The sequence below is a fragment of the Dipodomys merriami genome, unplaced genomic scaffold (genome assembly GCF_024711535.1).
Source record: "Dipodomys merriami isolate MVZ:Mamm:240054 unplaced genomic scaffold, mDipMer1.0.p SCAF_17, whole genome shotgun sequence".
Classification (NCBI taxonomy): domain Eukaryota; kingdom Metazoa; phylum Chordata; class Mammalia; order Rodentia; family Heteromyidae; genus Dipodomys; species Dipodomys merriami.
The window spans coordinates 7,179,628-7,196,070 of NW_027203048.1; the positions used below are offsets into that span (position 1 = coordinate 7,179,628).

The 16,443-nt window shown below is 37.2% G+C and overlaps 1 protein-coding gene across 2 annotated transcripts in view; it reads right to left on the reverse strand.

Moving 5' to 3' along the window:
• Window positions 1–6,553: 6,553 nt before the first annotated feature.
• Atad2b (ATPase family AAA domain containing 2B) overlaps window positions 6,554–16,443 on the reverse strand; it is a 134,446-nt gene continuing 124,556 nt past the window's right edge. For both annotated transcript variants that reach the window (XM_070025082.1, XM_070025081.1), the window contains exons 26-28: window positions 15,893–16,020; window positions 15,520–15,648; window positions 6,554–9,924 (exon numbers count right to left, since the gene is read on the reverse strand). In XM_070025082.1, the coding sequence (XP_069881183.1) occupies window positions 9,883–9,924; window positions 15,520–15,648; window positions 15,893–16,020 (299 nt within the window). In that variant the 3' untranslated portion in view covers window positions 6,554–9,882. The remainder of the gene's footprint in view (window positions 9,925–15,519; window positions 15,649–15,892; window positions 16,021–16,443) is intronic.

Sequence of the window (16,443 nt, forward strand, 5' to 3'; positions counted from 1 at the left end):
TTCTATTTATTACTTGATATAATTTGTACCAATGGGTAATAGATGAAGCATTTTTTGTAGTTTTCCACTGATAAATAATTACATTAGAACTTACACTGCAAACAGTAAACAATTAAGGCATGTAGGCATAGAGTAGCAATCATTGCTGATGTCATCAAAAAGACAACAGACATTTTGTGCCTCTTAGAAGAAAGACATTCTACCACTTATGAAGCAGTCTTATAAATAATAATAGTAATAACAGCAAATAAATCAATAATCTGATTTTCTAGATGACTGCTGACAGAAACACAACATGAGCACTGAATAGTTGTTAAATCTTCTAGTAGCCACATTCCAAAGAATAAATAGAACCAGTTGGAAATTATGTTTAATAGTTAATTAAATAAATATATTTGAAATATAATTGCAACATCAATATAAATGCTACTGATAAGGTATTATATATGTTATAAGCAATCTTGAATGCTAGTATGAATTTTATACTCAAGGCACATCTCAGTTTGGACTAGTTATATTGCAATCGCTGCATGTTGCTGGTGGCCACCATTTTGGACAGCATTGCTTCAGAGCTCCAGATCCAAGCACCAATTTATGAGAAATGCAGGACAACATGTCAAATCTCATCATAAGGATCCATACAAGCCAGGCACTGACGGCTCATATCTGTAATCCTTGCTACCCAGGATGCTGAGATTCGAGGATCATGGTTTGATGCCAACCCAGGCAGTAAAGTCCACGAGACTCTCTGGAGGTTGCACGGTAGCTCAAAGTGGTAGAGTACTAGCGTTGAGCAAAAAGAGCTCAGGGATACTGCTCTGGCTTTGGATTCAAGCACCACAACAGATGAAAAGAAAAAAAAAAGATCCATACTGTAAAATCTACACTGTAGGAAATTCAACAGGGATCAAAACCTAGTTTCTTTGGTGAATTAATGCAAAGAAAAAGATGACTTTTAAAAGAAAAAGTAGAGCTCGGCACCAGTGGCTCATGCCTGTAATTTTAGCTACACAGGAGGCTGAGATCTGAGGATCGCAGTTCAAAGCCAGCCCGGGCAGACAAGTATGTGAAACTCTTATCTCCCATAAACAACCAGAAAACTGGAAGTGGTACTGTGGCTCAAGTGGTAGAGTGCTAGTCTTGAGCTGAAGAGCTCAGGGACAGCGCCCAGGCTGTGACCACCCCCCTCCCCAAGAAAAAAGAAAACAAAAACAGGAAAAACTTAAGTGTAGCCTTAGTTACGTACATGAGTTAAAACTACTGGGAGAGAAGCAAAAGCCACTACTGTAAATGTCAAGATTGTGGTTACATGTGAGGAGAAATAGGCTTTCATCTGAACAGGGTTCCAGGGGGTTCTGAATTAGCTAGCAAGCCAACATTTTCCTTACCCAGCCATTTGTTTTAAGCAGTTTTTCATATTATGTTTTACAGTAAAAAGTTCAACATGTAAGTATTTGGTAGAAAACTGGAAACTAACAGGTACTGCTTTCCCAACCTCCACAGTACCCTACCACACCTCCAAACTCAACCCCTCTGGCTAAATCTTAGTTTCCAGTTTATTAGAATCAAATATCCTTATTCTAATTCAAGATCAATTCTCCTCCTACTCTCTTCTGGATGACTGACCCTTTAATCATCATCTCGTTCCCATCTTCAACCTCCATCCTCTTATGGAGGAAATCTAATAGTGGAAAATACCTACACGCCTACATCAGAAACCCAGGGTTCAAATCCTGGTTATGCTATTTATTATTTGTCTCACCTTCAGCAAGTAACTATCTATGGTTAACTAACCTTAGCAGTAAGAGAAATACAGTACTTAGGTAATAGGAATCAGAAGATTAAATTATACGTATAAAACCTTTCTAAAAGGGTCTAGAATCTAGTACATTTTTCAGTAAATGTTGGCTATCATTCTTGTATCTCACCCTCCCTGATCAAGCTAAGCCAAGTTAAAAAAAAGTACCACATTGCCCTGCTCATTAGTGGGTTCTAGACACTATATCTATATATGTATAATATACACATACATATATGTATGTATAGATATATCTATACATACATATACATATATTTACCCATGTAAAATCTGTTGTAACTCTGGAGGGATAGGAATGAGTGGGGAGTGGGAAAGAGAATGACAGTGTATAAATCAAAATACATTGCATCTGTGCAGGAAGATGGCAAAAGAAACCTCACTGAACTCTGTTACACAGGAGGGGATGAGAAAAGAGCAATAGATTATTCTAATTCAAATATAGCACATGCACATGGTGAAGATCCTGGTACAATTTATATTAAAAAAATGATGGGAAAATAAAACAAGCTTTGCTGGGGTTATAGTAATTAGCAGGAGGGGGAGGGTGAATATGGTCGAAATGTTTCATATGCCCATATGAAAAGAGAATAAAACCTGTTTTGAAAAGGGGAAAGGAGGTGGTAGTTAGTGGTGCACACCAGTAATCCTAGCTCTTCAGGAGTCTGATATCTGAGGGTCATGTTTGGAAGTCTGGGCAGGAAAGTCTGTGAGTTTATCTCCACTAAACTACCAAGAAAATGGGGTAGTAGAGCTGTGGCTCAAGTGTTAGAGCACTATCCTTGAGCACAAAGGAATTCAGGAACAGCACTTCATCTCTGAGTTCAAGTTCCAGGATGGGGACAAAAAAGCAGGGGCGGGGAGAAATGAGAGAAGGGTTGAGGTTGATGGGGTCATTGGGTGCATGTATGGGAATGTCTCAATGAAATTCCCCTTGTACAAGTAATATATGCTGGGGCTGGGAATGTGGCTTAGTGGTAGAGTGCTTGCCTAGTGTGCATGAAGCCCTGGGTTTGATTCCTCAGTACCACATAAACAGAAAAAGCCAGAAGTGGCACTGTGGCTCAAGTGGTAGAATGCTAGCATTGTGCAAAAGCTCAGGGACAGGATCCAGGCCCTGAGTTCAAGCCCCAGGATTGGCAAATAATAATAATATATGCTAATTTTAAGAAATCTTTTGTCAGGTACCAGTGGCTCACATCTGTAATCTTAGGAGGCTGAGATTTGAGGCAGAAAAGTCTAACACCATCTCTAATTAACTAGTTAAAAAGCTGGACTATGGGTGTGGCTTAAATGGTAGAGAACTAGCAGTAAGCAAAATCACCACACAAGAGTTGGAGACCTGTGTCCAAGAGTTAGTACTGGCACAAGCATGAGCATTCTCTCTCTCTCTCTAATAGCCCAGAAAGACCAAAGATGCATGTTTTGTCTCATATGTGGAAGTTAGTTCTAATATAAAAAATATGCAAGTAGTTAAAAATCATATATATGCATACAGTGTATTTATTTAAAAGCTGGGTGTGTCTTACCTGTAATCTTTGCTACTCAAGAGGCTGAGATCTGGAGGACTGCAGGAAAATCCACTAGACTCCACCTCAAAAGCAAAAAGCTGGGTGGTGGTGGCTAACGATGGTAATCCTAGCTACTCAGCGGCCTGAGATCTGAGGATCTAGGTTTAAAGCCAGCCTGGGTAAAAAGTCCATGAGACTCTTATCTCTAGTTAATCACCAGAAAGCCAGAAATTGAACTGTGCTTCAACATGGTAGAATACTAGACTTAAGCACAAAGTCTCAGGGACAGTACCCATAGCCTGAGTCCAAGCTCCACTACTAAGAAAAAAAAAAAGGTTAAAAAAAGGGGGGAACATAAATTCAGCTACTTTTGAAAACCTTCAGCTCTGAATTCTCCCAGGTTTCAGATAGTTTATTTATCTAAATATTTTCTGGACCAGCACTCATTCTGATTTATTCCTCCTTCCTGTCCATTGTCAAGTAAAGCTCCTGATCTACTGGGCCACCCAGGCAGAAGCTAAGTGCTATTTCAGCCCCTCCCCTCTTATTACCAACAGCCAGTCAAGGAGTCCTACTCATTTTGTCTCCACAAACTATCTTCCCTATCATCATATGCCATCCCTAGTTTGGTACTACAGCATCTCACTGGATCCCATCACACAGAAATGGCACAAGAAGCTCTTCTAACACCCTAACATTTTTTGTGTGCTTTGTCCTAAAACAAACCTGAACTTCTCAAAGTTTACCCAACTTAACTATATTTGCTTGCTTATGCCTTTGTTATAGTTTCCTCTTCCAGGAATAACCCTCCCCTACCCCCAGTTTATTTTTGTGGTACTGGGGTTTGAACTTAAGGTCTAGTGCCTCCTAGACTTAGCTCTACCATGCAAGACATGCTCCACCCATTTTTGTTATAGTTTTTTCAGAAAAGATCTTATGTTTATGCCCAGTGATAAAGATTTAGATGTTCTGTTAAATGTATAAAAGACATCACCGATGGAAGAAACACAGTGAACTTGTTTCTGCTTTTGCCACTTTTTAAATTTTTTTAAATTTATTATAGAGGTGCTGTACAGAGGGACTACATGAATTAGGTAATGAGTATATTTCCTTTTATACAGTATCTTCTGTTCCCTCATTGTCCCAGTCCCTCCCTCCCATCTCCACCTAGAGTTGTAGAGTTCACTGTCATCAGTGTCCACTGAGCACTGCCGCACTTTGCACCCTTTTTCTCTTAGTTCTGTACCCTACTCCCAACTCTTCCAAAGATGTACACCTGAATACACCACATATAAAGAAGACACAATCATCAGAAACTAAAACCTGAAAAAAAGTCTTGCTTCCCTATCTTGGAGTTCATTCCAGTATGTATGTTATTTTCTATAAATATGAAGAGGCACTTAGGCACTGCACCTTTGTTTCTCTCCTAAGAGTATCCTCTTTTGGTCTAGAATCCTCTTTTTGTATCTAGAATCCTGTGTAACTCATCATAACCCAACACACCTTAGGTCTAATTTCTGCAGATCAGGGAGAACATACGCTCTTACCTGAGCTTGGCTTACCTCACTTAACATGATTTGTTAAGTTTCATCCATATCCCTGCAAATGATATTATTTTATTCTAATGACTGTGTAAAATTCCACGATGTGTAGGTACCTCATTTTTTGGATTCACTAATCTACTGTGGGGCATCTGGGCTGTTTCCATATCTTGGCTATTGTGAATAATGCCTTTTGCCACTTTTTCCCCCCTCCAAACTGCCTTTCTTTACTTTCCTGTGGAGTGAGGAAGAAACAATCAGTTTATACAGTTTCTTTTCCCAGGAGTTTTGCTGCTTGCTCAATCTAACCCCAACCTGAAAAAATTCTAGACAGTAACAAAGAAAAATTCCAATAAGAAAGTCAGGCTGCCTTATGACCTCTTATGAGCAGACCTTTTGGACCTGACCACTAATCCCTATGCAAAAAGCTTTGTTTCTGGAACAAAAGGTATTGGAGAACAGTTGGTACCAAGAGTTAACATTAAGTCAAGGAAGGAGAAAATCTGATTCCAGCTGACTCCTGACTCCTAAGGCATTCTGAGGAGAGCTGTGCTTTTACAGAGGACCACAGGGACTCTCAATGCAAAACTATCCCAAAGCACACTTTACCGCTGAGTTCTCAGAGCTAATATACTCAAATAATGGAACTAAAATCTGATTGGAAAAGGAAAATAGGAAAGAGGAATACAAAAATATTCAAAAACCTCAAATAAAAAAAATCCAATGCTTAGCCCCTTACACTAGAGACTTATACTGTAATAACTAAGCAAACTACAACATTCCAGGCTCATATCTTAAAGGAACAGAAAATAATGTTAAGGTAGCCAGTGCTTATTCAACTTGCCATGTCCCATAGTAAAACAAACTACTTAAGGACTGGGAATGTATCACTTGTGCATGAATAGCACCCAGGACAGAACAAACATAAATGAGTGGGTAAGAAAGAGAATCTGTACTTTTAAAATAGCCAATAGATCACTTTTCAGGTGTTGAGTGCAATGATAACATGAAATACACATTTCAAGACTTACCTTTGATTTTGCTGTAGTTTGTATGTATAGAAACTAAAACTGGATAAATAACAACTTTAGGACATCTTCAAAGTCCTAAAATATTAAGCCTCAAATGTAATTATAAAGTCTTTTTATATAAATATTCAGATAGAAAAACAAATTTTAGAGGTAAGCCATTTGCGCTCAATATGTTTTCAACAGTATTCAACTGAACACTAAAACTACCCTTTCTTGGCCAGGCATTGGTGATATATATATCTATAATCCAAGCTACTCAAGAGGCTGAGATCTGAGGATCATGGCTCAAAGCAAGCCCACACAGAAAGCCCAGACAATTACTTCAAAATAACAACTGGTAGTGGAGCTATGGCTCAAGTGGTGGAGCACTATTATTGAGAGAGGGAAAAAAAGCTCCAGGAACAGCACCCAGGTCCTGAGTTCAAGTCCCAGGATCAGCATGTGTGCACACGTGCGTACGCATATACGCAAACAGGCGTGCACGCACGCACGCACGCACACACACACACACACACACACACACACACACACACACAACCTCACTTTAACAGAAAAAAAATTCTCAGCTAAAAAGAAAAAGGTACTGAGACACATTCAAAGGCTAAAAAGGAATCAACATCAATACCAATAGTGAACATAGTCAAGCCACAGAAAGACATGTTTTTCTTCTCATCTTTATTCAAGTATTTCACAGCAGTTATATTACAAATTACAGTAAATGCTCAAATTCCAGAATTCAAAAATTAAATAATTTACTTCAAACTAATGTAAAATGAAGTCAAATGCAAAACATCAATTTAACACAATCCTAAATTAAACTACAAACCCAAAATAGACCATAGTTGATGAAGTCTACTTAATCTACAAAGTAGACATATGTGACTGAAACCAAATAGGACTCCCAAAGTCTAAGTAACCAAATGTACAAAATACAAAAGATGTAGGTACGAGACCGAATTCAAGCTTACAATATGATTACAAATAATAATTATAATAACAATGGCATTCAGCTACGGGACCTGACACTGAAGATACCTACTGAATAGCACCATAGCTGAACCAACTTAATCAAAAAAGGGAAGATAAGAAATTACCACCCCACTCCCAAAAAACAAAATCCAGTAAACCTACAAATACATTGGCATATGAAAAAAAATCAAGTCATAAAAGGACGTTTAAAAAATTAATCACAGGTAAGATTCAAGCTCAAAAACACAATTAACTCCACAGCCATCAGTTTCAACCCTAATGCAGTTCCATCATCTTCTAAAGCTCCCAGGGGACCCACAGCTAAGCACGAACCACGGCCATGCTGTACTGGGATACTGAGAGCAAGGTTTTACACAGGAGCTTATCATTTATAGTGCTCACATAGGAAATAAGAACAGAGGTCAATTTGTACATGTTTGCCAATGCTATACAGCAAAAATAACTTTACAGAAAGGTAAACAAAATTGAATTGGATAATTTCACAAGCTGCTTTAATCTATTAGTATCTGTAAAATAAGTGAAACTGGTATAGATTGTTAATTTTCTTTTTGTTGGGGGACAGAAGAGTGGATACAATTTCACTTCATTTCCCCCCCTCGGCATGAGATTGGCTTTCTCTTGAAGACCCAAACTGTTCAAAATGGCAGTTCCTATACTGAGGTTGTCTCTGATTTCTCCATCTACATTCAGGATAAGCAAAAACAAAAACTTGATCTTTTGGAAGCATTTTAATGCCATACACATAAATAAATTTCCCTTCTCAAAGTTACTGATGGCTAAAATCTTAATTAACTTGTACAAATTTAGTAACCTACTAAGAACATGTGCGTTTTTTTTTCCTTTCACAAGTGCTGCTGTTACTTGAACAGAATGCTTCTGAATTAGAGTAACTGGAATAAATATTAGAAAAGAAAATAGTGCAGCAAGAACCTGAGACCTGCAAAAAACCCTTTTACCAGAAACTTGCTACAAAAAATCTGCTACATCTTATTTCATCAAATCTTTAAATTCTGTAACAATTTCCATCAAAATACAAAATGCTAATGTATTAGACAGTAAAATAGTTTGAACTGGTATGATGGTAATAAATACGAAAGAAAGCATGAAAATCCTCCCAATAATCAAATTAGAGGCTTCAAATAACCTCCCCTTTAAAATGGTTCATCGTTAATCGCACTTGCCCACCTTAAAAATTCAGTGTGTCTACATGGGTAGCATCTTGAATTACATGACTGAGTATTATGGAAACTTCATAGACCAGGCATAAAGGAAACTAGTGACATTTGGGGAAAAAAAAAAAAAAGAAGAAGATAGAACCAGAAGGCAGGAAATGTAAAGGTAAATGCAAAGAAGCACTTGGGGTTACTGCAGTAGCCTAGGCCAGTGTGCTCTCTGCACACTACAGCCAGAGACAAGAGACAAGTACCTTAGCTTCAGCATGTAAACGGTGGCAAAGTGATTACAGGATTCTGTAAACACTATTGGTAACTAAAACACAAAAAGCTGAGGTAGCTCAATATCTCTGCAGTAGTCCAAGACCATGTGCCCTAAAACCCAAACTACATGTGTTGCATACATTAGAAAGACACACCTGCAGCTAAAAGCTATAATAATGAAGATAGCAAGCCAACTTGTCTGCAAAATTTCCTATATTTTGTTTAAAAATTATCTGATAAAAAATGTCACTGCACTCCCCTTGCCTCTTTGCAACTGCCTCAACTATCTCTCCAAATCTGCAGGAAGTTTTTGTAAAACCAGTAACCCATAATTAATTTCAGGTAAGTACATCTCATAGAAATCATTCAACAAGATCCAAAATGGTTTCCAATCAAAATGAAGAGCTGTGAAGGTAAGCTTATGGGAAGGGATTTAAATGTTAATACTGTTATTCAAGGACCATACCAGAGCTCACTTGCAATTATACAGAAAATAAACTTTATGGAGCTTCTGACAAATTCTTCTCTTTTCTGTCTATTTGGCAAGTCCTGGCTTTAAAACAAAACAATAACAATTTACTACACATGAAAATCACTTTTCTCTGGTAACTCAAACATGAATAACTATTAAATTGCCTCTGACAGAAGAATGGCCACTATCTATTTATTTTCTGGTCATCATTGTCAGCAATATAGAAAAGTATGTGGGTTTTGTGTGGACTGTATTATTTGTTATTTTTTTTTTAGTACAAGTTTCTTAAACAGAAACAGATCCAACAGGAAACTTACCATTTTAGCATATTATGTGGTATACTGAGCATCTTGATTGAGCTTTGAGAACAAGACAGGCATTTAATACCAAAACACTGGTTGTCTCTCAATGACATAAGAGTATTAAAACTTATTCTCAAGGTTGTGACCAAAAAACATTCCAATTTGCTACAAATGAGCCCATCTGTTTAGCCTTATCTTCCTCAAATGAATAAAAAGGCACATAAAAGGCAGTTCTAAAGAGCCAAATCTAGTTCCACCCAGTTTCTTCAGTTTCCCACCAGAATACACCATAACCAAGTCTGTGACAGGTGTCAGTCCATTACCAGGGCAGGGGGCAGGGGGAATAATGATATAAGGGACAGAAAGGAGGAAAACAAACAAAAAAACAGGTTGCCACGTTTAAACAATTCAAAACAGTTAGAACTGCCCCATCCAGTTCCCTCCTGTTGCTGGTCTGCTCCCTAATAGAGTCTCCAAAAGAGAGTGCACAAAAAGAGCAGAAGCAAAAGCAGTTTCTGTAGCACCAAAATCTCCAAGCTGTGGGGTTGTATTTTTTATTTGTGGAAAATACAACATGTTTCTGAAGTTCTGTTTGGTTCTTGTAGGCTGGTTGGTTTCAGGTACCTGAGACAATAGCACCAAATTCAACAGAGAGAAGAATGAGTGAGAGAGCACTTTACACGGAGGCTCTGCACATAATTGGTGCAATTTGAAATTGAATGGCTCAGAAGACTGCTCTGTCTGGAGCAGATTGGAGAGGATAAACCACTCATCTTGAGAAGTTCATAGGAATGTCTCAAACATATGAACTGTTCTTTCCATCTCCTGTGAAAGAAGGACATGGGTATTAGCTACTAAAGGAAAGAAATGGATAAATTTGAATTAAAATTTTACGATATTTGAGATATCAAAATATATAAATTCAAACAAGAAGTTTCCTTCTTACAATTTCACAGTTACTTTGTAATACTGCTTGCTTTAAACAATTCCAGTACTTATTTTACAGTTAGGCAAATGAAGAAAAAGATAGTAATAATGAACAAGTAACTTAATTATATGTTGTATTAAGAAATATATAAAGAATTATAACAAGACATTTATGTGTATACTTATAAATCTGACTTATACTGTTGAAATATCATTATGCATACTATTTTATAGATAAAAAGAAACTGAGGCACAGAAGGGGATGAATAAATGGCAGAGACATAATTTGGGTTTTTGAGACAGAGCCTCACTAGGTAGCCCAGGCTGGCCTAGACCAGGCTTGTACTCTCCAGAGTCAGAATTTAAATACTTGCAGCCGCACACAGAACTCTGCCCTCTTTTACCTATCACATTCTACTTACTCCTAAAAGGATACCATGTGCACTGAAATGCATTCAGGGTAACAAAGTTTTATGTCAAAAATTAGAATGCACTCATTCCTAGTTTAACCCATTGGAATCATAGCTGGAAAGAAAAGCATAGTAGCTAGCTGCCTGTCACCACCAGGAAAAGCACTCATTGTTAAATGTTTCAAAACCCTTCCTCCCAAAGGAAAAAAAAAAAAAAAAAAAACCCTTCCTCCCTGAATTCTTGGCCCCTACTCATACAGGTCCCACATCCCACCAGCAACACATTTCAGTGCTACAGCATCTGATTCCATTCAGGCTTATGACACTGCAACATTTAAATAAAGTAGTCCCAGAATTAACAAAAAAAAACACAACTCTGAAAACCTGTACCCTGCACACCCCTTTCACTAAGATAGACAAATATGTCAAATACATTTTCAACATTTTGGTTTTCTTGTCTCCCTTTAAACAGCTAATAAAATTCCTGTATCTCTGCAAACTAGGCTGTACTAGCAGATTAGCATCTGACCAAAATATTCTACAAGGCCATTCACAATCATTCTTGTGAACTGTTTTCCACATATGGACATGTAAAGACATATTAATTATAAAATACACAATATCCCATTGTTTATATTTATTTCCTTCAGATTTTATCTTCCTGAGTAGCTAGGTTTACAGGCAAGAGTGAGCCACCAGCGCTTGGCATATGTACACACTTATGCACATTATGGCCATCCAGACAGTTTTCAAGATTGAACATATTCCAAAAGGTTAACATTAACTAAGGCCCCCTAGATTGTGAGACGTGGTGTTTGAATTTTCTCATTTGTACTTTCCAGCATTTCTATATATTATACAATTTAGTATGCTTTGTAAAAATGAAGCTCATAAAAATGCGGTTATGAAATAAGTTTATTTGCCAGCCAAAATATAGTCTAATTTTACCAGTGCAGAATCCAATTAGGTGAGTGCAATGCATTTGGGTTTTTTTTAAACTGTGAGTTAAAATAATATGTACTTATTATATACAAAAAATGTTTTGAAAAATTAAATATATCTAACAAGTATGAGTAATTATCTACTTGTAGTCTTGTTTGTTAATTTTTTCTATCATAATCATTAATGCATATTAGTTGTACAAATAGAATTCACCATATTTTTATACATGCACATACTATGCTTTATATGACCTCCTTTTCTCCTCTCCCTCCCTCCCTCCTTCTCTCCCTCCTTCCCTCCCTCCCTCTATCTCTCTGAGGGCAGACATGTGATGTCTGGCTTATTTCACTTAACATCATGTCCTCCAGTTCCAGTCACTTCAATGCAAATGACAGAATGCCAAGATTACATTCTTTATGACCAAATAATACTCCATGCAGGATTACATTCTTTATGGCCAAATAATACTCCATAACATTATATATATATATATATATATATATATATATATATATATATATATAAATTTAGTCAGCTGTTGATAGAAACCTAGGATGATTCTATATTTTATTTTTGCCGGTCCTGGGGTTTGAACTCTGGGCCTAGGTGCTATACCTGAGCTCCTTTTGCTCAAGGCTAGCATTCTTACCACTTAAGCCATAGTGCCACTTCCAGCTTTTTGTAATTGGTGATAAGAGTCTCCTAGACTTTCCTGACCAGGCTGGCTTTCAACCATGATCCGGAGATCTTAGTGGATCTACTAAGATCTTCAGATCTCCAGAGTAGCTAGGATTACAGCTGTGAGCCACCAGTTCCCAAGTGATTCAATATTTTAGTTACCATGACTAGTACCACAATAAACATGTATACTCAGGTGTCTCTATTACTGGCCAGCTTCATTTCTTTATGATACACTCAAGCCAGGTACCCATGGCTCACTCCTGTAATCCTAGCTACTAAGGCTGAGATCTGAAGATCACAGTTCAAAGCCAGTCTGGGCAGAGAAGTCTGTGAGACTAACCCCAATAAACCACCAGAAAACCGGAAGTGGCGCAGTGGCTCAAATGGTAATAGCCTTGAGCTGAAGAACTGCAGGATAGCACCCAGGCCCAGAGTTCAAGCCCCACAATCAAAAAAATAATTAAAAAAAATATATACTTTCAAGCATGGTACAGTTAATCTATGGTAATTCTATTTTTAGATTTTTTGCTTAGAACTCTTCATTACTATGAAGGATAGTGGTTATATTAATTTACACTCGCACTAATAGCATGTAAAGGTCACATTTTTTTAAACCACAACACCAGCATTAGTAATATTTTGTGTCTTTGAGAATAGCTACCTGAGGTGAGATGAATCTACTTTGTTTTGATTTGCAGCACCTTTTTAGCTAATGATTTTGAACAGATTTTCATGTATTTGTTGGATATTTGTACTTTTCTTTTGAGAAGTATCTAAGTGTTTATTCAGATCATCTGTCTTCATTTTAATTGGTCCACTTTTTTGCTGAGTTAGACTTTTTAGTTCTATATACATTCTAGATATTAATTTTCTGTCAAATGAAGAGCTGGTAAACATTTTTCTAGATTCTGTAAATTGTCTCTGCACTCTATTGACTGTTTCCTTAATTATGCAAAACTTTTAAGTTTGATGTTACATACCAATTTTTTATTTTTAATTTTTGGTTCCTGTGCTATTTAGTCCTATCCAATAAATAATTTTCAAAACCAATCTTGGTATTTTATATTTCAGAATTTTGGGTTTTACTATTAAAGAATGAGCTTCATTTTGAGCTGATTTTTTTTTAAAACAAGGTGATAGATATTGAAGCAAGCTTTTGTTCTGCATGTATATCTAGTTTCCTCAGCACCATTTGTTAAAGAAGTTATCCTTTCTCCAATGTGTATTTTCGACACCTCTGTTGAAAGCCAACTGGCTATAGATACATGGATTTATTTCTAAGTTTTCTTGTCTGCTCTACTGGTCTTTGGGACTACTTTTATGTCAATGCCATGGTGTTTCTATGGCTCTGTCATGTCTTGAAATCAGGGTGTTGTAATACTTCCAGCTTTGCTATTTTTCTCCACATTATTTGGCTGTTTGGGTCTTTTGTGCTTATCATATGATTTTAAGAGTGGTTTTTCTAGCTGAGTGCTGGTGTCTCACACTTGTTATCCTATGCAGAAGGCTGAGATCTAAGGATCATTGTTCAAAGCCAGTCTGGACGAAAAGTACGGGATTTTTTTTTTTTTTATCTCTAATTCAGTAAACAATGCTGGAAGTGGAGATTTGGCTCAAGTGGTAGAGCAGCTGCCTTGGAGGAACAGAGAAAGACCCTGAATTCAAACCTCAATATTTGCCCCCCATCCCCAAGCTCCACAGTGCTTCTGTCTTATGAACTGTATTGTATTTTCATATTTCATTCCTCTTTTAATTAATGACAGAGCAACAGGAACTGAGCTCTCTAAAGGTCAGCAATATAGTACTTGCTTATCAAGTGCAAGGTCCTGAATTCAAACTCCAGTACCAACCTCCAAAAATAGAAATCTAAAAAGCTACTGGTTTCTATGTGTCAATTTTGAATCTTATTACTTTACTGAATTCATTTATTATTTTCAATAGTCTTTTGGTGGAGATTTTAGTTTTTTTCTGTTTTCCATATTATTTGTAAACAGGGATAATTTGACTTCATTCTTATTTGAATGCCTTTTAATTCTTTCTCAATTAAATAATCTGACTAAAATTTCTAGTACTCTAACATCAATTCAAAATGGATCAAAGACCTCAATGTAAGACTAAAACTTAATAAAACCTTGAAACTACTACAGAAAGGAATAGGATAAACATTAGAACTTATTGGCTTATGTAGGAACTTCCTGAGTAGGATTCCTGGGGCATAGCAAATAGAAGAGAGAATTACAAATGGGAATGCATCAAGCAAAAAGTTTTTGGACAGTAAAGGACATAGTCAATAAGCTAAAGAGGGGCTGGGAAGGTGGCTCAGTGGTAAGAATGCTTGCCTTGCATGCATGAGGCCCTGGATTCGACTCCTCAGCACCACATAAGCAGAAAAAGCCAGAAGTGGCACTGTGTCTCAAGTGGTAGAACACTAACCTTGAGCTGAAGAGCTCAGGGATGGCGCCCAGACCCAGAGTTCAGGCCCCACGACCGACCAAAAAAAAAAAAAAAAAAGCTAAAGAGACAGCCTATAGAATGAGAAGATCTTTGCCAGCTATACTTTTGATAAGGGTCTAATATCCAGAATATACAAGGAGCTCATGAAATTAAGCTCTTATAAAATCAATACCCAATTAAAAAATGGGCAAAGGTGATAAATAAAGACTTATCAGAAGAAATAACAATGAATAATAAATACATGAAGAAATGCTCAACATTTCTGGCCATAAACAAAATGGAGATCAAAACAACCCTGAGATTTCATCTCACCCCAGTTAGAATGGACACTATATCAAAAGTATGAACACAATGGGCCGGGAATGTGGCTTAGTGATAGAGTCCTTGCCTAGCATACATGAAGCCCTGGGTTCGATTCCTCAGTACCACATAAACAGAAAGCCAGAAGTGGCGTTATGGCTCAAATGGCAGAGTGTTAGCCTTGAGCAAAAGAGGCTCAGGAACAGTGTCCAGGCCCTGAGTTTAAGCTCCAGGACTGGCAAAACAAAACAAAAACAAAAACAAACCCCTAAACATAGAACTACCTGATCATCTAGAGCTACCATAAGTGGGCATTTATCAAAAGATTTATTCAAAAGATTCAAGTCAGGATACACTTGCACACCTGTGTTCATTGCTGCACTATTCACCATAGCCAAATTATGGAAATAGCCCAAATGCCTGCAATGGCAAAATGGATCAAGAAAATGTGATTTCACACACACACACACACACACACACACACACACACACACACACACACACACACACACGCACGCACGCACGCACGCACGCACGCACGCACACACGCACACACACAGAGTTCTGTGACTCAGCTACAGCTACAGTTCCCCTTTTTTTCTAATATTAAACCTTCAAAACATTTTTCAGTTAACAGTAACTTCTCTTCCTTCTCTATGGGGTAGAGACTACATTTGTTTATTCTACAAATGGACTATGCACTTACCTCCACAAGTTGTGATTTGTCATAATCTTTACGATGACGATAGATGCACTGACTAAGAAGAGAATATAATCTCTCTAGTTGATCAACTGCCAAATTGTTGCTTTTATCTACCAACAAATCAAGCAATTTCTAAAAGAAAAGAAAATGTAGTTTGATTTTCACTGAAGCAGTTATATTCAAATGGTTAAACCATAAAATATATACCTGAGGTTAAAAGATTTTAGATCTTAGTTGATTACCAAACTATCCTATTCCAGTATTCTTAACCCCTCAAAACACATATAAGTCTTCTATAGCATAAACAAGTATATTAAATTAGTGAGAATTAAATTAAATTAAATTAGGAAGAGCTGTCTGGAAAAGCAAAGCTTACCTTCAATCTTTCATGATCAACTATCAAGGGTGGCACAGGCTCAGATGGTTCTTCTGGAACCAGTTCCAGGCTGGTTGTTTTTGCCGGCTCTAAAATTAATTTGCGATATTTCTTTACTTTAGAAGCACCTACAATTAAGGGGAAAAATATACTGTAGCCAGTAAAAATTAAAGAGAATCAATAATAAGTAACTGTAATTTCTTTTTTTTTTCTTTTTTTGGTACAGGTCCTGGGGCTTGAATTCAGGGTCTGGCCACTGTCCTCAGCTTTTCTGCTCAAGGCTAATGTTCTTCCACTTGAGTCACAGCTCCATTTCCAACTTTTTGCTGGTTAACTGGAGATAAGAGTCTCACAGGCTTTCCTGCCCAGACTGGGCTTCAAATTGCAATCTTCAGATCTCATCCTCCTTAGTAGCTGGGATTACAGGAATGAGCCACTGGCAACTATAATTTCTTTTACCTACCACTAGTCCTATTTGGAATAAGGAAGAGTATATTCTTCAAATGATAATGTCTGTGTGTAAGAATAAGAAATCTAAATTAAAGAAACTA